Source organism: Chiroxiphia lanceolata, chromosome 18 (assembly GCF_009829145.1).
Source record: "Chiroxiphia lanceolata isolate bChiLan1 chromosome 18, bChiLan1.pri, whole genome shotgun sequence".
NCBI lineage: Eukaryota > Metazoa > Chordata > Aves > Passeriformes > Pipridae > Chiroxiphia > Chiroxiphia lanceolata.
In genome coordinates, this window is record NC_045654.1 from 8,723,282 (window position 1) to 8,744,826 (window position 21,545).

Sequence of the window (21,545 nt, forward strand, 5' to 3'; positions counted from 1 at the left end):
GGGGCGGGGCCGAGCCCGGCGCGCCTGCGCGGCCCCGCCCCGCGGTCACGTGGGCGGGCGGGCGGGGCGGCCATGGCGGCGCACCTGAGCTCGGGCAGGGTGAACCTGACGGCGCTGAGGGAGGCGGGGCGGCGCGAGCTCCGCGAGTTCCTCGACAAGTGTGCGGGCTCCAAGGTGGGAGCGCGGGGACCGGGAGGGGAGCGGGACCGAAGGTGGGAGCGCGGGGTCCAAGGTGGGAGCGCGGGGTCCAAGGTGGGAGCGCGGGGTCCAAGGTGGGAGCGCGGGGTCCAAGGTGGGAGCGCGGGGCCGGGATGGGGATGGGTCGCGGACCCCGCTGTCCCCTGCTGACCTCGCTGTCCCCTCTCCAGGCCATCGTGTGGGACGAGTACCTGACCGGGCCCTTCGGGCTGATCGCGCAGTACTCGCTGCTCAAGGTAAGCGCCGGGCGGGTCAGGGGAGGCTCCCAACCCTGCCCCGGCCGCGCCGCTCTCGGGTGACGCCTGTGCCCCCGCACAGGAGCATGAGGTGGAGAAGATGTTCACGCTCAAGCCGGGCCGGCTGCCCCCGGCCGACGTCAAGAACATCATCTTCTTCGTCAGGCCCAAGCTGGAGCTGATGGACATCATCACCGACAACGTGCTCAGGTACCGCGGGCAGGGGAGGGCGGCCAGGGGACGGGTGTGGTCTGAACCACCGGCTGGCTTGTTATACCTGGGCAGGGAACGAGGAACCACGTGCAGACACCAAACTGCAGCACAGCCACTCGGGGGGCTTGAGTGGGGAGAGAGAGGGGCTTCTCTTTGGCTGCCATGCAGAGGATCTGTTCCTCCTTATGAGGATATATGTTCCTTTTAATTAGCTGGAATGAGTCATGCTTGGATTGATGCTCCTTTTGGGAACTGCAGGACAACCAAGTCCCCTTGCCCTGGTGCCAGACCTGTGCCTGCACTCGGCTGGGTTGTGCATCCTGGGCACTGTAACATGCGAAGCTGGGAGTTGGCAATAATAACCCAGTGCAGTGCTCCTGCTGTGGCTCTTCCAGGGAGGATAGAGGCCGCTCTCCCCAGAGGGATTTCCACATCCTGTTCGTGCCACGCCGCAGTCTCCTGTGCGAGCAGTGGCTGAAGGAGCAGGGTGTGCTGGGCTCCTTCATCCACCGCGAGCAGTACAGCCTGGACCTCATCCCCTTCGATGGGGACCTGCTCTCCATGGAGTCCGAGAGCGCCTTCAAGGTGAGTGCTTTGAGGGAAAACCCTCTGTGGTTTTGGGTTGGCCGTTGGTGTCGGTGCAGCAGCTCTCAGAGGGTTTGTGGGGGGACCTGCACAGCAGGGAAAGACCTTGCAGAGCAAATGTGACTTGTTCCTGAGGCCTGAACTGAGCCTGAACTTCCCTGTGTGTTTGCACACTAAACGCTGAAGGAACAGTCACTACAAGGAGCTGCACCCAGTCCCTCCAGCTTTACCTGCTGCTGTTGTTATCACAGATGGGGCATTCCTGACTTGGAGCATTCAGTTGTCAGGAGGAGCCAGCACGGTTTGTGTCGCTGCGCAGTCAGGAATTCATCCTGCACTGAGCTGCACTGAGCACTAACAGCTGGCACATCCCAGCTGTGTGTCCTGTGTTCCCAGAGTGCTGCATCTGGGGACAGGATGGTTTGGGAGTTTCTTTGGCCCTCTCTGCCATATGAAGTGTAGCCCAGAGGACATGTCCGGGCTTGCAGCTACCATGAGGTGTTGGGTGCTCAGATTGGCCTAATTAGCAGGAGAGGCTCCTTGCAGTCACTTTCTGGCTCTCTTGCTCCATCAAACTGGATTTGTGTGTGGAGTTCAGAAATACTGTAGTGTCTGGTCTGGTCAAATGATTTGCTATAGCAATGGCACAAATAATAAGGTCCAACAGCCACAGTTTTTTCCCAGCCTGTGTCTTGTCTGAACTGTTCATATGAACCTCACACTGCTGTGGAAGCAGCTGTGTTGGATCAACACCTCTTATCAGAATCCTTCTTGTTCTTTAGGAATGTTACCTGGAGAGTGACCAGACCAGTCTGTACCATGCAGCAAAGGGGCTGATGACACTGCAGGCTCTCTACGGAACCATCCCGCAGATTTTTGGGAAGGGCGACTGTGCTCGGGTGAGGATGAAAAAATGCATCTTGTTCTTTGGAACTGCCTTAAGGGTTGTTTGATTAAATGCACTTCTGGGTGTTTTTTAATCCAGCCACGACACTCACTTGTCCTTTTCCTTCTCTCTGATCAACCTGTGGTTTAATTGGTACCTTTTGTGGTGAGAGAACAGCTTGAGGTGAAGGCAGTGCTGTGGCCAGTTGCTATCTTGCTAAGTTGCAGAGAGCAGCAGAGAAGGACTTTGTTTTCTTTGTGTCATCCTGCCCTGTCCATCAGCCAGTCTGTACCTCTGGCCATTCTCTTCCTTTTAACCCAGGGCTGTGCCCACGCTTGCACGAGCGTGTGCTTGGGCTCAGCTCAAATCCATCTGCCGTGGCCTGGACTGTAACCAGCCTGATGTGATTTCCTTTCAGCACGTGGCCAACATGATGATCAGGATGAAGCGTGAGTTCCCTGGGAGCCAGAACTCCATATTTCCCGTCTTTGATACCCTCTTGTTGCTGGACCGCAACGTCGACCTGCTGACGCCGCTGGCCACGCAGCTGACGTACGAGGGGCTGATAGATGAGATCTATGGCATCCAGAACAGTGAGTTTTGTGGGGAAGGGGGGTTTCCCGTGTCCTAGGGGAGGTTTCCCATGTGCTGGAGCCGGTTGCAGTGTGTCACAGTGGTTTCTGCTTCACTAAATGGCTGTGGGGTTGGAGCAGCTCAGCTGAAGTGAGTGCAGGTTGGTTCAGTCCCAAGCTGGAGCCCATCAAGATCCACTCTGGCTCTTTTTGCCTGGGAGGGGGAGCTGAACAGTGTGTGGTTATTGAATGGGCATATTTTGGATGCTGGCTGGGTGCAGCCACAGAACACATGGTGTACAAGTAGAAATAGTGTGTGCCTTCACCCTCCAGCCTGGCTGGATCATGTGTCACACTGAGGGGACAGGGACAGGTTTTGGGGCCCATTCAGAGGGTACTCCTTCTCTTCAGGAGGTAGTCAGAAAACTCCAGAGAGGCCTTTATGGGCTCTTAATTTCTACTGCTGGACTGGACTGGCTGCAGGGCTCATCCAAGCCTCTCTGAAAGCAGCTGGCACTTGGGTTCTGATCACGTGTGTTTGTGTAGGTCCCTGGGTGAGTGCAGGGAGACTCCTTAATTAACACCTAAGCACTGAGGGGTCTGGGTGTTTATATTTGCTCTGCTGCTCAGAGCTGTTTCCAGCCCAGGGGGCATGTTCCCACAGCCTGCTAATCATTACTTCTGGTGGTGAAGTTCCAGTCCTTTAAGGGTAATTTCTCTGCATTTGGTAGCTTATGTGAAACTCCCTCCTGAGAAGTTTGCCCCGAAGAAGCAGGGTGAGGGTGGGAAGGATCTCCCCACGGAACCCAAGAAGCTGCAGCTGAACTCTGCAGAGGAGCTGTACGCCGAGATCCGCGACAAGAACTTCAATGCCGTGGGGTCAGTGCTCAGCAAGAAAGCCAAGATCATCTCAGCAGCCTTTGAGGTGAGGCCTGGATCCAACGGTGCATCCCTTGGGTGTACTTGTCATCAGCTAAGTCACAGTCTGCCCTCAGCAGGGCAGTGACTGGCAGCTTGAGCTGCTGCCACAGAGTAATGCCCCAGGCAGAGAAAAAACAGATAGTCTTGAGAAGCCACTCCGGACTGTTCCCCTGCCCTGGGGTGAGATCAGCTCCACTCAGACTGGGAGATGTTGGTCGAATCTCCTTTGAAGAATCCTGTAGTAATGTGGATCCTCCTCTTCTCCCCACACGTCTGTTCTGGGGCTTTCCTTTTCCTCAGAGCTTCTGCCTTGTGAGTCCATAGTTTCCACAACAGGAATTGCATCCCTTGGTCTGCAGGACAGTCAGGTGCTGCTTCCCTCTGCAAGAGGCCAAAGTTCAGTTTTACTGTGCTGTTCAGTTCCACTTTGCTGCTCTTGTTACCTGTTCACTGAAAAGTCCTTTTCCCTTTGTATTTGCTGAGAATGCAGAGAAAAGGCTTTAAGCAATAAAACTCCAGAACAGCTTATTATGGCTGGCATGAAAAACAATAGGAATGTGGAAAAGACAGTTGCCTTGCAGAAGTTTTAACCTGTAATATCATGCTCATGTGTCACCATAGACAGAGCTGGAAAGTTGTGGGGGGCATGTTTGTGGTTTTGTTTGAAAACATCCTGTTGATGATTCATAAAGAAACTGAGATCTCGGCTTTCAGACTTCATGGGGATTCTCAAGAGAACTCATTATACTCTTTGATTGTATGTCCTTTATGTTTTTTTAGTCCCTTCACCTCTGCCACATCAAAGATGAGGTAGCTGTACCTTAACTGAAATACTGAGTGCTCAGCCTCCTCTCCTAGTATATGTTGCTTCCGCAGTACCAGTGCTGGAGTAGCTAAAGCTGGACTATTCCTACTGGCTGTTAAAAAAAAGAGAATTTTAACAAATTGTCAGTGGTAATAGGTGATAATGAAACAGCAGCATATTGGCAGCAGAGGACTTCTTAGATTGCAGGCTCCATCATTATCACTGTCCTGCCTGCACTTGCCCGTTTAAATCCTTCACATCCGAGTCAAATTAGTATTATTTTTATTCCAAGTTGCAGCAAGAGGCAAGTGACCCAAATGCAGTGCAGACCTCTGGACTGCTCTGAGAACTGAACTCTGCAGCGGTTTCAGCACATCCTGGCTCAGAGCCTGGGACACTGCTGCAGCCAGGTACAGGGAATGGCAGAGCCTGCCAACCCAGCTCCCAGCACCTTTCACTCCCGCTCCCAGGAGAAATATCCCCCCAGCTCTGACAGCATTGGCCTAGAGCTCCAGGTTTCCTGGCAGCCAGCAAAGTAATTCCTCTTTGTGTGAAAAAGGCAGTTTTCCCTGGTAGGGAAATGGAGGAGAGCAGGTAGTGATGGCTGGAGTCAGACAAAGGTGGATTAAGGTTGGATAAAGTGTAATGGAAGACAAGCAATCTGACGATCCTGTTGTATTATGTCCTGCCTCTTCCACTGATCCAGATGCTGTTGCAGGTAGTGCTGTGACTTCAGTGAAAGCATTTAAAGTCTTTTATCTGAAAGGTCACATATCTCTAACTCGTGCAGGTGCAGTGAGTACAGTAAAATAGCTTTCCATGATCAAATGACCTAATCAGTGTTCCTGACGTGCACAAGGCCTAACCTCAGCAATGGGTTTCTCCAGGAGAGGCACCACGCGAAGACGGTGGGGGAGATCAAGCAGTTTGTGTCCCAGCTGCCCCACATGCAGGCGGCCAGGAGCTCGCTGGCCAACCACACCTCCATCGCAGAGCTCATCAAGGACATCACCAGTGAGTATGTGCTCAGCACCCCCTTGGGCTGCTTTAAATACAGCCAGAGGACAGATGACTTGATGGACATTGCTCAACCTGGCAAAAACTGGCTTTGCTCCATCCAGTGCATCTCTGCTGAAAGGTTAAAAGTAGAAAATTAGCTGTCTGTTGCTGCTGTGTTGATTTTCATTCTTTTCCCGAAGCATCTGAAGATTTCTTCGATAATTTAACAGTGGAGCAAGAGTTCATGTCTGGAATAGACACAGACAAGGTAAGCAGATAATGACAATTAGTGACTCTTATGTCTTCAAAAATGGTTTTTTTCCATTTGGGTTTTTTTGAGAGAGGAAATATCTGATGTAGATGATGTCTGGTGATTTGCCTCGCTGAAATAGCTGTCCCTGCCAGGATGCAGCTGTACCCGGGGGGTCTGACCTGGGCAGGGCCACTGTGTGCTGTGAGGGATCGGTGGAACGTTGAAGATGGTTCATTAGAATTTTTTAGTGCATCAGGTGAGGTCTGGCTGCTGACTGTGGAACTGCCATCCTTCAGGGAGAGCCCAGGTGGAACCTGGGTCACTGTTTTGCAGATGGTTCTGAGCTGTCTGGAGAGCAGTTGGACCCTCTTTCTTGCTGTTTTGGAGACACTGAGCAAACTATATCTTTCTTTCTAGGTCTTCTGGGCACTTTAACAGTTCTTTAAATAACAGTTTATGTATTTTATTTAATAGGTTAACAATTACATTGAAGACTGCATAGCTCAAAAACATCCATTAATCAAGATCTTACGTCTTGTTTGCTTGCAATCCATGTGCAACAGTGGACTGAAGCAGAAGGTTCTGGACCATTACAAGAGAGAGATTCTCCAGGTTGGGCTCTAACTTCTGGATCAATAAAGTCCTGAGAAAATCCATATCAAATCCTCAGCTCTACAACACTTGCATTCTAGGCAGACACATCTTAAACCAGGGTAGTGTTGAGTTCCAGCGTGCACAGAGGGAACAGAGAGAGTCAGTCTGGGCTGACAGCAGTGCCTGGGGGGGTGTTTGTGTGTGTTACAACACGTAGATACAGTGGTTTATATCACTGCTCTTTGTACTGTTATGTTTTAAACACTCTAAATAGGATACACTCTAGAGAGATCTTAACTAAAAAACTCTTTTAAACAAACACTTTTTTTAAATTAATATCTTTGCCTTTTTTTTTTAACACTCTGGTCATGGGTTACTGACAGGGTATTAAAGTTGATTTCTTCATATTGCAGACTTATGGCTATGAACATATATTGACTTTAAACAACCTGGAAAAAGCTGGACTGCTGAAACCTCAGACAAGTGGCAGGAATAACTACCCCACGATCAGGAAAACCCTGCGCCTGTGGATGGATGATGTTAATGAACAGGTAACCAGGCACTGGTAACTGGTGAACAGGTAAAACCAGCCACGAGCACTGCATACAACCACACAACTATGTGCAGCAGGAACACCCTTTTTTTTTTCATGTAATTTATTTCTGTGGTGCTGTTTTGCAGCGTGAGGGGGCTCTGACCTGCTGCTCCCCCCGTGCTCTCTCCCACAGAACCCCAACGACATCTCGTACGTGTACAGCGGCTACGCCCCGCTGAGCGTGCGCCTGGCACAGCTCCTGGCCCGCCCGGGCTGGAGGAGCATCGAGGAGGTGCTGAAGATGCTGCCAGGGCCCCATTTTGAGGAGAGGCAGCAGTTACCCACTGGCCTTCAGAAAAAGCGTAAGTTTTGCCTTGTTTTCCCTTGTTTTAAAGAGAAGTGCATCTCTCTTAGGCTGGAATGAGGCAAACTGAAATCAGGGGCTGGCAGAGTCCAGGCCTCCCTGTCCCTCTGCAGTATTAGATCTAACTAACCATCCTGTGACAAATTGTTTTAACTTCCCATCAGAGTACTAAAATAAACTCCAATCTGTGATTTTAGTGTGTAAAATTACTTTACAAAGAATGTCAGCTTCACCTACCCAGCATTAAAACTGGTCAGGCAGAAGCACATCTATAAAGAGACTCCAGGGCGGGAGCAGGGTCTGGATTCACCCAATAAATTTTCCCCCTAATTCAGCTGCTCTCTGTAGTTTAGTTTTAGATCAGACAGTTGATGCACAGGAGATGTAAAACTCAAACTAAGCCAACCTGCCCCTTTCCCTGGCTCCCCAGGTCAGCACGGGGAGAACAGGGTCACTCTGGTGTTCTTCCTGGGAGGGGTGACGTACGCCGAGATCGCTGCGCTGAGGTTCCTGTCCCAGATGGAAGATGGAGGCACAGAGTACGTCATTGCCACCACAAAGCTCATCAATGGAACAACCTGGATCAAATCCTTGATGGAAAAACTGGAGCCTGCCCCTTTCTAGGGGGTGTGGTGAGAGACAGTAAAGCGAGAGGCCCTGTGTGACACAGGCACATCTGGTCCTGGCTCTGCTGCTTGAACACTGGAGAAACACGGCACTGAAAGGAGCTCTCCTGAGACCAGCTCATGATCCAGTGACCCTCATCCCTTCTGCACTTGTGTTCCAGCCATTTGTGGAACTTCCTATTAAACAAGCAGTGCTGGAAGGCACTAAGGATGGAATAAACCATGGGAGAGAATGAGAAATCCCTGCTCGTGGTCTGACCTGGCAACCAAGCATGGGGGGACTGGGGATGTGCCCTGGTCCTTCTCTTTGGCAAATTGCTGCTTTTTTTTCTTTCAGTTTAGTTTTAGTGGGAGATGGAGGCAGAATGTTTTCTGTTCCTGATTTCGTACCACTATTCCCAGTCTCTCTCTCTCTCTCTCTCTCTCTGGTGCTTGGTACATTCCATGGATGCACTGGATGTGTTTGTCAGAGTTATGTGCCTTCACTTTATTCTTGAAGGGATCATTGTGAGGTGGCTTGTTTGTCCCAGGTACTCCCACCTGACTGTGGAAAGCTACTCCAGAGTATGAATTACATCAGTGTGTCAGGAGCTGATGGTTGAAGACACACAGACACTCCCCAGGTGGGACTTGGGCCAAAACCAGCAACAACAGGGACCCAGTAAACAGCAGGTTTAAAACAGACACTTTTTTCACCCCCCTGCTGAGGTTATAAACGGTGGTAACTCCCTGTCACAAGGTGTTGTAGAGCTCAAACTTATAAAATGGAATTTTCCACGGGCTTGGTGGCTGGGCCCTGGGTGTTGCTGAGCCAGTGTGTAGAAGAGGCAGCTTCCAGAGGCTGGGAAGGCAGAGCAGGGGTGGTGTTGGTGCCTGGGGGGCACAGTCACTGTACCCACAGGCTTTAACAGCCCCCACTAGGGACTCCTAAATAGTTAAAGACAACTAAAAAGAAACAAACCACAAATCACTTTCCTACCAAACGTTTCTGCTTTTAGTTATCCTGCATAATGTGGCCCAGTAAACACCTTCATTTTTCCAAGTTGTCACAGTTGTGACTGTGAGTTTGGGCATGTTTTATTTTCTGAGTTCTGCCAAATGAAGCCCCTTCATGGCCCCCTCTGTCTGCTTAACTCCAGTTATTAGAATAAAATAAAGATGTATTTGATCTTTTTTTGGAAGTGTTTGCACTCTCTCTCTGGAATACAAAAATAAATAAAACCCTGCACTGTGGTAGCTGTGTTCTTCTGCCCCTACCCCAAGACAACTGAATTACTTAAAACAAATTTTTTAATATCTGAATGTTTTTTCTTTAAACTCATTCAAACTTTCATTCTGTTCTGCCACCTAACATACTGCATTGGAAATAGCTGTGGGATTTCTTGACTGTTAAAGAAAAATACAGTTTCAGTCTTCAGAGACTTTACTTGAGGTGGGTGGGCAACATGCAGATTTAAAAAAAAAAAAAAAAAAAGAAATTATTTAACTTTGACAATGATGTAAGGAGTAAGCGTGGATTGCCTTCCTCTGTGTTATTTCTGCAGTTTCAGAGTATTTAAAAAGAAAATTGAATTAGCTTTGGATCAAAAATTAGATGTTACTGTGCAGAGGAAAACAAGAAACAATGTGACTCAGTGCAGTCCTTACAGTGTCCTTGGCCTGGCCTGAGGAGTCTTTGTACTATCGAAATTTCCAGATTTTTTTTTTTTTAGTTTTTATTTTATTTATTTTTAAATCTTAAGAAGTGAACCAATCCTGAGGAAATGTTTAGTCCTGATCAGGCTGGTCTGTGAACTGAGGTCATGCTGCGTAAAAGCTGCACCACGAGTGAATAAAGGAAACCGTGCAAAGCCCCACTGCACCAGCTGACCTAACTCTCCCCCTGGACCAGCAAAACATGTTTGTTAGTAACACCAGAGGCAAAACCCCAGACACTTGGTAAACTCTTAATTTATCACCAACACTGCTGCCTGTTTTTTTGCAGACCTGCCCCAGCACTGAGCTGTGTGGCCACTCCACCTAGAGAAAGTCTCTTCCTGGAACTATTCAACAACAACAACAACAACAATAAAAAAAATAAAAAAAAAAGCCATCCTGACATTGATAATTCCCTGGAGGAGCAATTACTACTTAACAGGCTTCCTGAGCAGCTGATTATGTTCTGCTGCTGTCCAAGGCCCTGCTGACCATGTGGATAATAATTTGATAACAAGGGAGCCTAATTAAATTAAGGGGCCATTTTCTACATCATAATATATTTGTAGGCAAGAGATTTGATCTGCAGAACATGATCTTCCTTCTCTCTGCTGTCTGCGTTACAAGCAAAAAAAAAACCATCCCCCAACCTCTACCCCTGAACACTTTCACTTTTCATACAGCATTATCAGAAAGGAGTTTTGCTAAAAATAAACATATAACCTGGCTCCCTTCTCCCCTCACTGCAAAGGGGCTGCAGTGCTCGTGCTCTGAAAGGTCAGGGTGACACCCTGGGAGGACGAAGGTGGCACCAGAGCAGTGACCTGGTGACAGTGCAGGCATTGGCTGCCTTCAGCCCAATCTTTTGGTAAAAGAGCCAGACTCAGTCTGCACAGTGCCACCCTTGGGACCCACAGCCCCAGCTGTGTGTGAGCATCCTCCTCTTCCTCCCCAAGTGGCCCACAGAGCACAAGGCTCCCAGGGAATAGAGCAAGAGGCACAGCAGCCTCCCAGAGAACAAAGTGTAAGATGACACATTTTGCTAGAGGAAAAAACCCCACAACTAAACCAGTGCAGTTTTTGACCTGGTAACACCAAGCCCTGGTGCTTAAGCCCAGGAAATGCTGTTGGCAGCAGCCCCCTGGGGAAGGGGAGCTGTTTGGCTGCTCCGAGCACGACGTGCTGTGTCGTATCATAACCGCCCTGACCACACCTAGTGAGTGCACCAGTCCTGCACACACACCCCGGTACTCCCGGCTCCGGAGCGGATCACAGCGGGATCAGCCCACAGCACAAACCCCCTGGAAGAGAGAAATCCAAGGGACAGCTGCAGAACAAAACTAGAGAGAAGCAGGACCTTGACACACTAGAGCCTGGGTAAGCAGTTCATTTCTTTATCTCTCCAGATAACCAGAAATCCCGTAAAGCCCGTGGATAGAAAACTTCAGTGCCTTGAACAACGGGGAAACCATGGCTGCTTTAAAAATGAAATAATTCCTATACTATATACATGTGCCTGAGCTTAGAATGAAATGACTGAACTCTTTAACAACAGCCAAAAGTGAACTCTTTATCAGAAGACCTCTTTAAAAAACATTCTAAGTGACAGGATGAGAATTCAGTTTACTTTGGCTGGCTTTAGACCGCTTAGAAGAGAAATAATCCTTTTGGGTTTGCTTTATCTTAAGTCTCATTTTAAACTCCCTTTATGTGCTTGACCAAGAGCACAGATATTTTTCATCAGGCACAGCTGTGATCAAAATTTAAAAGAACATGTAAATCGGAGAGATGATAGAATTTTTTGGTGGATCTTCACAGCTTTAAGTCTAAGGAGCCAACGATTTTTGTGAAAGAGTTTGGATTTAATTTTAAACTATCAAGCAATTACTTCCAAAGCTACTTTAAAGTATGACTTTAAAATAAAGCTATAAGATGAATTCTAAAGCATTTTACCCCATGTCTCCCATTTAAAGGTTATTTTTAACGTGAGATATAAATATTTGCCTGTTCAAACTTGTATTTAAGCCTCAGTTTTCGTCATTCTTAAACAAAAGGCTCAGTTTGTGCCAGTATTTCCATTAGATGCAATTATAGCATTAAATATTAATGGTGGCTTTCTTGGAGGAATTGACCACTTTGATCAGAACACGCTGTTGGTAATGCACCATCAGCGGCCACTCTGATCCTGAAGCTTCCTGGATCCCCAGCCGCTGCCACAGGGGAAAGATTCCAGGAGCCAGTGGACTCTCTAAGAGCCTCTGGCCTCACCCACACAGCCGTGCCCACGGCCTGTGTCTGTATTTCCATCCGCTCCGTTAACAGTCCTAACTGGGAGACTTTGATCAGATTCCAAACTCTCTTTCAACACTGCACAGCCCGGGAGGACTCTGAACAGGCACACGAGTCCCACCAGACACTAACAACATTCCAGGTGGGCATCAACCCTCCTGATCACAAGGTTTCTCCCCACAGCAGAGCCACTGGGGAGAAACAGTGAATTACAGTCTCCCTGCTCGGGAAGACTCACCCTGTCCCTGTGCTTACAGGCCGGGGAGGAGCAGGAGCATCCAACCCCAGGGATCCTACCTGCCGGAGAGCGCGATGCCGGAGTCCTTCGCCATCCACGTCCTCAAGGTGCTGAGGGAGCTGCTGGCCTTCGTGCTGTTCAGCTACACGGTGCTGCTCGGGGCACTGCTCCTCGCTGGCTGGACCACCTACTTCTTGGTGCTCAAATGAGGGCTCTGCTCCTGCTCTTGCTCCTGTTCCCGCAGCCACCGGCTTTCCGGAGGCAACCAGTTCCGCAGTGCCGGGCATACAGGATGGACGGCCCTTCTTCCCCCTGCGCCAAACCTGCAAGTCCTTACAGCCTCACCACAACCTTATTTTCTTATGTAAAAACAATAAAGATTAAAAGAAAAGGTATCCACCTGCATGCACTTAGCTGATCTTTTCCGGCTCTTGCAGATTCTTTGTGTCTCCCTGAAATGTTTAAAAGCCTCCCAGCAGTTTTCTCCTGAGACTCCCACCCTGCCTAAAGAGGGACAGGAGGGATGCAACACAATTCCAACACGACCAATATCTCAATAAAACAAGTCCTGCCTTGTCCAACTCTGCCTAATTAAGGGTGTGAAGGCAGAGAGACAGAAATTACTTGTCAGTTTATTTACAAGTCCTATCTTCTTTTGGTTAATGATTCTCTTATTTCTCATATGAATTAGTGCCATGCTCAGTCTTTCTCTTGTTTTGGGTCTGGGGGTTTGTTGGGTCAGTCAGAATCACCTCTTACCCCGGTGGAGCCGGTTTCAGCCCAGTTGCTCAGTTGGGTTTATTAGTTTCTTCCTACTCTTGGGGGTTCTGCCCCATGTCCTTGTGGCTCATAAATTCTGCATTCCCTGTGTCCACTATCAGTGGAAATCCTTCTCCCCTCGCTCAGACCTGCCCCAGGTCTGAGATTACTGAAACATGTCAAGCCCTAAACCTTAACAAGGCAATTCTACCCACAAGTCATTTGTTTTTTCAACACCTGGACACCACTTAGAGTTTGTGTGCTGCTCTATTTCAGAGATTAAATCTCCCTTCTTGCTTGAGGAAGTTGAAGGTTGGACATCGGGGATCTTAAATTTCTGGTTCTTCAAAGACATGTTGGAGTAATCGGAAGATGCAAAGGGGATTAAAAAAGACATTACAACCTGAGAGCTGGAGATTCTCTGAGGAAGAATGATAAGAGGTCCAAAGAACGTGGACCAAAATAGCCAATAAACGATAGAACACTAATTAAATGAAGGGAATGGTGTGACTTGGAACCAAAAATTAAAATGTTAAAGTGGATAAGCACGTGAAAAGCCTTAAAGGGGATGTATCTGGCTGGAATGACTCGCTACGCACCTCCGGTCAGAATAAAGCAATGCCTGGCTCGCTAACACTTTAGGAGGAGGTGCTGGAGGGTTTGGCTCCTCCCCGACGGTCGCCGCCGGCTCCGCCGTCCCTCGCTCCCACCGCCGCCCTCACGGCCCCGCACGCGCCGCTCCCGCCCCCGCCCCGCCGGGCCCCGCCCCCGGTGACGTCACCGCGCCGCGCGCCGGGCGGCCCAAGATGGCGGCGGGCGGGCGGTGGCTGCGGAGCTGCTGCTCCGTCCTCAGGTACCGCGGCGGGGCCGGGCGGGGGGGACGGGCTGGGACAGCGCCCGCAGCGCGAGATGTGCTGCCCCCACAGCGCGCACAAGGAGGAAAACCGACCGGTCTTTTTTCAGGAAGATTGCTGCATAACAAAGAAATGCTCCTTACCTCCCGTGCTTTTCCTTTCTTTTTCTGCTCGAGTGTTTCAGTGACAGGCCCTGACCCTGGGGGGACATTTGCACGACATGGGATGTAAAGAAAACTGGCCGCAGGAGGCCCGAGTGTCGCTGGGTTGTACCATATTCCCTGTCACATTTCTCACCTACATGTACCGAACATCACTTTCAAGCATGTTTTTTAACCCGATTTTCAATATTACTGACTACCAGCAGTGTGCTCATACCAGATAAGATTTCCTCTCTTAACAATGCACTAGTTACTGTGCTCGTCTTATTTTCTTGCACTTAAGTAACAATAATTCAGTAATAATAATTAAGTGACAATACAAAATTTGAAACAAGCTTACCACTCACTGTTACGCAGCTGCATTCCAGAAGCCTGGTACGGACTAGTTCCCCTAGAACAGCTTCTAGGGGTTGTTCTCCTCTTAGATCCCTGTTCCCCAGCAGACACAGGGTATTTCTTGTGCTAATCTTTTCCCCTTGCATTTCCAGGCACGCTTTCCCAGTCCTGGCCAGTGTGAGGAGACGAGGCCTCTCGGGTGCCAGCGGCCGGTGGCACCAGGCCCTGGGGCTGGGGGTGGCCCTGTGTGCTGTCCCTGTTGTGGAGGTAATGTGGGAGGGGGGCACCCCCTCCTTGGGAGCAGTTAAATGTCCAAAAACACTTGTTTAACCTTGTACAGACCTGTTCTCACCCTGGAATTGTATCCTCTGTGAGCGCTTGGCTCGTAAAGAGCAGTGAGGCTTTCCCTTAGCTTTGTCTTTAACTAATATCCGTATGGAGGTGAATGTAAAGGTCATGGAAATGCCTTGTGTTGCAGCAGCAGGGATCAGTGTCCCTCAGTAACGATGCCCTGATCAAAAGAGCCGTGTCCTTGGTGACAGACAGCACGGCCACCCTGCTGTCCCAGACCACCTACGCGCTCATCGAGGCACTCACAGAGTACACAAAGGTGAGCTGAGAGAACACACACCTGACACCAGTCACTGCTGGAAATGCTGAATGATCTGGCGCTAACTACACCTCTTAAACCGTGCTCAAAATGGACTTCTAAAAATCAATTTAACAGAAGGGGTGTGGGGTTGAAGATGTCGGGTCCCTCAGAAGCCATGGGATCATTGTTTGACACTAAACGTGGAAATTACTTTTAGCTTTGTTAAATTGTTGTAGCTTTGTTAAACTTTTGCTTTTGGATTAAATTGATAGAATCATAGAATGATTTAAGTTGTAAGGGACCTTAAAGATCATCCTGTCCCACTCTCTCCTGCCATGGGCAGGGACACCTTCCACTAGCCCAGGCTGCTCCAAGCCCCATCCAGCCTGGCCATGGACACTTCCAGGGATGGGGCAGCCACAGCTTCTCTGGGCAACCTGTGCCAGGGCCTTACCACCCTCACAGGGAGGAATTTTTTTCCAGTATCCAACCTAACCCTTCCCTCTGTCAGTTTGAATCCATTCCCCTTGTCCTTCACTCCATGCTCCTGTAAAAAGTCCTTCTTTTTACTTAAGCCAAAATGACCCTGAAACTCCGAACTGGGGCTGAAGAAACTCATAACAGTTATTTCTATTTACCTGTATACTGAGTTCTCTATTCCTGGGTATTTTATTTCCCTTCTCTGCCTTTCTAAGGCCACGAACTGAGTTTCATCAGAAGAATGGTGTGAGCCATATTTAAGCCTGAAACAACAAGATATGGTTTTAATTTTATAAATAAAGTGCCAATTTGAGTAAAGTATTTGCATTCCAGTTTATGCCCTTATTAGTACAGCAAGTACACGAAGAGTAATTTTGTGAGAGCATCAGAGCTGTGCAGACTGTGTGAAATGATTCCTCTGCAGGCAGTTTATACCCTGGTGTCTCTCTACAAGCAATACTCAAATCTTCTTGGGAAGATGAACTCGGAGGAGGTGGATGCAGTGTGGCAGGTGGTCATAGGAGCCAGAGTTGATGTGAGTGGCCACCTCCCTTCCCTCACCCTCTGCCTCTGAAAACCCTGCTCAGAACGTTCTGATCTCTCTCACCGTTTCACAAGGGTGGGAGAGCACTTGGGTGGGGGCTGTTATACCTCATGAAATAACACCTTGTTTTCCTCCCAGGTGAAGACAAAGCAGCAGGAATACCTGAGGCTGGAGTCCAGCTGGATGACGGCGCTGCGCCTGTCGGAGATGGCAGCAGAGGCTGCCTATCAGTCAGGTGAGCCCTGACACTTCCTTTCCCCTTTTCCCTTATTCACTGAGAACAGAGTTGAGACACACAGAATATTCATTCACTTAACTTACCAATCCACAGCTCCTGCCTGGTTTTTAGAGAGGCTGAGAACTTACATTCTTTTTTTGGCTGTGAGTCTATAGAAGCGCTCTGAGAACTAGGCTTGGAAACTTCACATGTGGTTTAGGTCAAGACCAAAGGCGACCAAAGGTATTTGAGGGAAGAGTTTAGTCATTTTTAAATGCAGGTTCAACCACGGTTGTGGGAGCCACAGAAATAAGGGGTCCAGCAGGGCTTTCTAGCTGAGTTCAGTTGTGTTAAAGAAAGAAAAGATACTGATTTTGGTCTTTTCTCTGTGTAGAGATTCGATAGCTCTGAGATTGAGTTATGAGCTGGTTTATGGTAAACTGGCAAAGTTACTGGAGTGGAGAAAGGGAGGAAAGCAGTGAATATGCAGGGACACCCTAACTCTGGAAGTGCCTGAAAAAGACACAGAATCTGTAGGAGAATGGAAGGAGAAGGGATTCAGTGTTCAGCAGAAATTCCTGCTGCTGTAGGTGCTAATTGCAGTCATTTCCTTAACTGAAGGTTTGCCCAGTGCCCCTCTAACCCAGTATTTCAATTCTTACCCCCAGGAGCAGACCAGGCCTCGGTGACAGCCCGCAGCCACATCCAGCTCGTGAAGTCACAGGTACAAGAAGTGAGGCAGCTGTCCCAGAAAGCAGAGACCAAATTAGCTGAAGCTCAAACAGAGGAGCTCATAAAAGCTCAAGGAGAGGAGTCTTCATTGCCACAGGGTATTTTAGGAAATATGGATGCAGGTGATGACCCTTACCTTCGGGAGGACTGAACAGAACTGAACTGTAGCATATCTGGGAGTCAATCACAAATTGAACAGTCCCAAACTTTTGTGTGGGATAGTCTAAAACTGCTGAAATAAGCCAGTGATTCCATTTTTTCCCCAAGCAGGATTGCTGTAGAAATCAAGTCACTTCCAGGTATTTGGAAGGCCTCCATTTTGTTTGTAACTTACCTTGTTTGTAATACTTTTGGATTCATTTATTTAAACGTTTATCTATGCAAATGTGAAGACTGCTATCAAGGACAACCCGGTGTTAATTGTGTCTCTGCTGGGAAGTTTGATGTGCTTGTGGGAGTTCATTAGGGATCAGCCAAAGAAGTGTATTTAAAGAACCTTGTTTTTAACCTGTGAAGTAAATGATGTGTGTGAGGAGATGCCTTTATTAAACTGTGCAAAAGCATCTCATTGTGAGTGTGCCCATTTGGGTGAGAGATTAAGCCCCGTTTTCTGTTTGAACTTCAAAGTTTTTAACATCTGAGTTGACAGCTGCACCAAATTCCACTGAGCTGCAGTTGGGGGAAATATTTGCTGTAGAGCTGAGAACTTTCCATGGAGTTACTCAGGCTCTTGGTGAAGTTTTGCAGTTCAGCACAGCATCCTCTGTCACCAAAGAGTCACCACACCTCGGGAGGTTCCTCAGGAAGCAAAAGGAGGTTTGATTTTCAAGATAATGTGGTTATAAACAAAATTATTTTGGCAACTGCCGTGGACTTCTTTACAAGGCAGTGAGTAAAAGAGTTTTACCTATTTGAATGCTTTTGAGCACAAGCTTCAGGAAATAATCTGAATTCTCTCTTTTGCAAACTTAATGTTTCACTTCAGATTTCAAAACCACAGATGTCTTTCACTGTGCTCATTTTCTAACTTCACAGCTAATGTGAAATAGGTTTTGCTGAACAGCATCCACTAGAACTTTATCACTGCTGACTGGAATCAGTCACACATTATTCACAGGTTTTTCACAACAAATTACCATCTGATGCACTGCATCGAGGTGGCTGTTACTAAATTGAGGAGGAATTTTCTCTAGCATAGATTGTCTCATTTTGCCTGCCTTTGGAATAAATGCAATCTCAGCTGCACAGCACTGTACATTTATAGATTAAGTAGTAAAAGAATTAAGAAACCACCTTTCCTTGCTGCTCACTGGGTGCTGCTGTATCCTGGGAGGATGGCACAGTCTGGAATTCAGCTCACAGGGAGCTGCCAGTGTCTGATCTGCCAGGAGGCCCCAAACTCAGCTTTGGGTGGGAGCATTAGGAAAAAAGCCACTATGACGAGAGGATTATTTGAGCAGTGGCACAGCCAAGGCCTCAGGAGCCAAATGCACCCTCAGGTCAGCCTCTAACCACAACTGCTCTCATTTGGTACCTGCTGCAGTTGGAGAACATCTGCCAAGCCCCTGACTCTAATGCACACACAAGCTGTGTTTTTTCAGGGTGCCACAGTAACTCCACTCTGATATTTGCGTGGCAGAGACAGGGCTTAAGGCAGATGAGCACTGCCAGGAGCCTGCAAAGCCAGGAAACTCCCTCTTCCCCTTTTTTTCAGAGCCTGCTCCCAGCCCTGTTGTCACCCCACTTCTCGTTTCACTGCATGCTCTGCACTTCCCAGGAGCTGTTCCCACACACATCCAACCTGACATGACAGGAACCAGCCAGACAGTCAAAGTGGGAGTGAGGAGCATGGAATGGCTCCACATCACCTCCAAAACGGGGCAGAAGGGAGTCCCTCACCCTTTATTAGGAAGTGAGAGCTGCCAGCTGGGGATTAGCCCATACACCTAAACCCACAACAGACATGACATCACGCTCTCTGTTCCTGAGTTTGCACTGGAAATCACTGAGTGGATCAGAAAAATGCTGGCACAGCAGCTCCCAGGGCACCACGGTACCCACCCTGCCCAATCTCTTCTCCTGGACAAGCAGCAGCCCCTGTCTGTCCTACAAGCAAAAACCTCCTGGATGCACTTCCCAGGCACCTCTGAAAGCTCCAGCTCCCATCTGGTGGGGTGAACACTGGGCAGCTGGCACTGGAGACAGCAATTACAACAGCACAACACAAATGGCTCTGGCTTCTGTAATCACACAGTTCCTCTCCACCCACTACATTTTTTTTCCTAAAGCTTCCAGGCTGCTTCCTTGCTCACACACAGCAGAGCAATTCTGCTCTAGCAGCAAGACACCCTGGCACTGAGAAGTTTCACAAAAGTATCACCAAATCTTAGTTCCATATTTGATCTTTTCCTCAAATTAGCAGCTCCAGCACATTCAGATTAATCACTTTCATATCAATGCATCTTGACAGGGCAGAGACCAGCAGCTGTTCACAGGAAAGGAAGTGGCAAATACCCATTTCTACATAATGACTCCTAAATGCAAACACCCAGCACCAGATCTCAGCCTTCCCTGGCTTTTAGGGCTCTTAGCTTTCAGGAGGCCCAAGAATATTCCTGTGAAAACACTTTTCAAAACTGTATTTTATTTGTACCCACCTTTACAACAACAAAAAACCAAACACCTCCACACAACATGAGACACTACAGCCACTCTTCCTACCACTGTGATTATTCATGATACATTGCTCCTCTCACACCTGATCAGAAAGTCTTTGTGCAAAAGTTTCCAGTGCAAGTAAACCTATAATGACCTAAAAGCCAAAGGGCTTGAGTCAAAGCCCAGTCCCTTGGATCATCATCATTGCTGTGTTAAGGCAATATATTTTTGAGGATTTTTCTTACCCACTCCGCTCCCTTTCTCCTGCTGTCCAGCAGAAGCTGTGGGATTGCTGCCCTGTGGACCCACAGTGGACCCAGCAGCACACACTGGCCTTTCTTCCACCCTTCAAATAATTTCAAGTGCTCTGTCACTCGTTAGTCATCACTGGCCTCCCTATGTGAGCCTGAATTTGGCCGGCGGTCAGATACCGGTGTTGTGGAGCCTCCATAGCAGGTGGCCCCTCACTCACATTCCCATGGCAGTTGTGACTTCCCCTGGCTCCCATCTAGCTGGGAAGAGCTGAGCCAAGTCCCTTGTGCTGTGTCTCACCGTCCCCACCCTGTGACAATTCAACTGCTTCATGTAACCCCCCGACAGAAAATGACTCACTGCAAACCAAACCCTGACAGCTCCAGCGCAGTCTGTTAGTAACGGACACGGTTCTACCACAACCTGATTTTTAGTTTAGTACCCTGTGTCTGCCACCAGTCACAACCCTGCTGGGCTCAGCGGGAGCTTCTTTTCCACCGACACTGCACACCGAAGGCTGTCGTCCCTCACCAGCGTCCACATGATCCACATCTCCGTGGGGTTGAGTTTGTGCACAATCATCAGCCCTTTGTACAAGCACGGATCAAAAGCATTGAAAGGTCTCTGGATCCCAAAAGTCTTAAAGCCAGCGTGGTTCTTTGGGGTCACGGACATCTTCGCCAGACACATTCCCACAAACACATCATCTATCGGGAAGAGCTCCGTGTCCTCTGCGGCGCTCTGGAGGCGACGCACTGTCTCCCTAGACATCACATACCCCCCTCCTCCTGCATAGCGAGGATAGAAGGAGGCTCCATACATGGCCTCTGGAACAAAGTATTTGACCTTGGTGTTCCTGATGGGCCGGGCGTTGGCGATCACATCCCCAACAAAGAGATCCTGTTCAGGGTCCAACTCTTGGAGGAACTCGATGATGTTGTAAGTGTTGACAAACACATCATCATCGCCCTTCAGCACAAACTTGGTGTGCAGACAGTCCTCCATGAACCAGCGGAGGAAATGCAGCTCCTTGAGGGTCAAGTTGAAGAAGTTGTCAATGAAATCCCACTGCAAGATGTCACCAAACTCCTGGCTCTCATAAGCCAGCAGCTGGTGCAGAGGCGGCACCTGGATTTTGGCCTCTGAGCGCCCCAGAAGGAACACCAGCCTGATGTTCTTGCCCCTGATAGAGACCTCCTTCCCCCACGTGTTCCTGATTGCCACCCTCTGGTCCACGTTGATCGGGGAAGACTTGACAGCCAGCAAGAGGAACAGCTCTTTGCTACACCTGGGAGGCTTCAGCAGGACTGGGAAGCTCCGGCAGTGCTTGTACGTTAAGAAGACGCGGTGAAGCTCCGGGAGAGCGAGAGAAGAATTGGCGAGGGTCAAGTTCGGCAAACACTTGGTGGGTTCAGTGTTGTCCAGAACCAAAGACTTCAGTTTATGACTCACTACATCCATTTTCTGGTCCGCTGACGAGTCTGCCAACTTTGCCTCTTTCCTCAAGTAAAACACGCAGGCGAGCAGCGTGATGGAGAAGGTGTAAAGGGCGAGGTTCCTGATCCTGGGATACATGGCAGCCTCCGGCACGGACCGGCCCTGGGCAGAGGAACACGAGCCCTTCGCTCCCGGGGTCTCCGCGGGCGCGGACGGGACGCGCCGGCCACTCCCCACGGACGGGGCTCGGTGTTTCCCCTCGCCGGGTCCCAGTGCCGCCGGCGAGGGCAGGAGCGCTGCGGCCGCTCCGGAGCCCCCGGCCCCGCAGACCGGGCTGGAGCCGCCGCTCCACGGTGCCCCCGGCACGGCCAAACCCACCCCTCGCTCTGCGGAGCCGCCGCCGCCTCACCGGAGCTGCCCCGCCCCGCTCCGCCCCTGCCGGCCCCCACCCGTGGGCGGAGGATGCGGGGGGCTGGCACCGGGCAGCGTGTCCCGAGCGCTGCACACCGGGCAC

At 49.4% G+C, this 21,545-nt stretch overlaps 3 protein-coding genes and 1 long non-coding RNA gene across 6 annotated transcripts; 2 read left to right on the forward strand and 2 right to left on the reverse strand.

The window, feature by feature from the left end:
• Positions 1–62: 62 nt before the first annotated feature.
• Positions 63–9,089, forward strand: VPS33A (VPS33A core subunit of CORVET and HOPS complexes). Of its 2 annotated transcripts, XM_032706015.1 has the most exons (13): positions 63–174; positions 369–434; positions 517–644; positions 1,043–1,232; positions 2,015–2,131; positions 2,537–2,711; positions 3,422–3,615; positions 5,304–5,430; positions 5,616–5,683; positions 6,143–6,280; positions 6,676–6,813; positions 6,991–7,159; positions 7,592–9,089. In XM_032706015.1, the coding sequence occupies exons 1-13, from the start codon at positions 73–75 to the stop codon at positions 7,783–7,785; spliced, it is 1,806 nt and encodes a 601-aa protein (XP_032561906.1). In that variant the 5' UTR covers positions 63–72; the 3' UTR covers positions 7,786–9,089. The 2 variants fall into 2 exon arrangements, with proteins under 2 accessions (XP_032561906.1, XP_032561907.1); XM_032706016.1 differs by lacking the exon at positions 7,592–9,089 and having other exon boundaries at positions 67–174; positions 6,944–7,148.
• Positions 9,090–10,967: 1,878 nt separating this feature from the next.
• LOC116795818 lies at positions 10,968–13,485 on the reverse strand. Its single transcript, XR_004360168.1, has 3 exons — positions 13,404–13,485; positions 12,410–12,513; positions 10,968–12,332 (listed from the first exon to the last, which is right to left on the reverse strand). It is a non-coding gene; the product is annotated as an uncharacterized LOC116795818 (long non-coding RNA).
• Positions 13,486–13,542: 57 nt separating this feature from the next.
• On the forward strand, positions 13,543–17,247 carry DIABLO (diablo IAP-binding mitochondrial protein). 2 transcript variants are annotated; one of them, XM_032706089.1, is made up of 6 exons: positions 13,543–13,621; positions 14,272–14,386; positions 14,598–14,729; positions 15,616–15,726; positions 15,874–15,970; positions 16,621–17,247. In XM_032706089.1, the coding sequence occupies exons 1-6, from the start codon at positions 13,575–13,577 to the stop codon at positions 16,833–16,835; spliced, it is 717 nt and encodes a 238-aa protein (XP_032561980.1). In that variant the 5' UTR covers positions 13,543–13,574; the 3' UTR covers positions 16,836–17,247. The 2 variants fall into 2 exon arrangements, with proteins under 2 accessions (XP_032561980.1, XP_032561981.1); XM_032706090.1 differs by having other exon boundaries at positions 14,601–14,729.
• Positions 17,248–19,308: 2,061 nt separating this feature from the next.
• Positions 19,309–21,497, reverse strand: B3GNT4 (UDP-GlcNAc:betaGal beta-1,3-N-acetylglucosaminyltransferase 4). Its single transcript, XM_032706088.1, has one exon. It carries the CDS (start codon positions 21,167–21,169, stop codon positions 20,054–20,056), a length of 1,116 nt encoding a protein of 371 aa, XP_032561979.1. The 5' UTR covers positions 21,170–21,497; the 3' UTR covers positions 19,309–20,053.
• Positions 21,498–21,545: the final 48 nt, after the last annotated feature.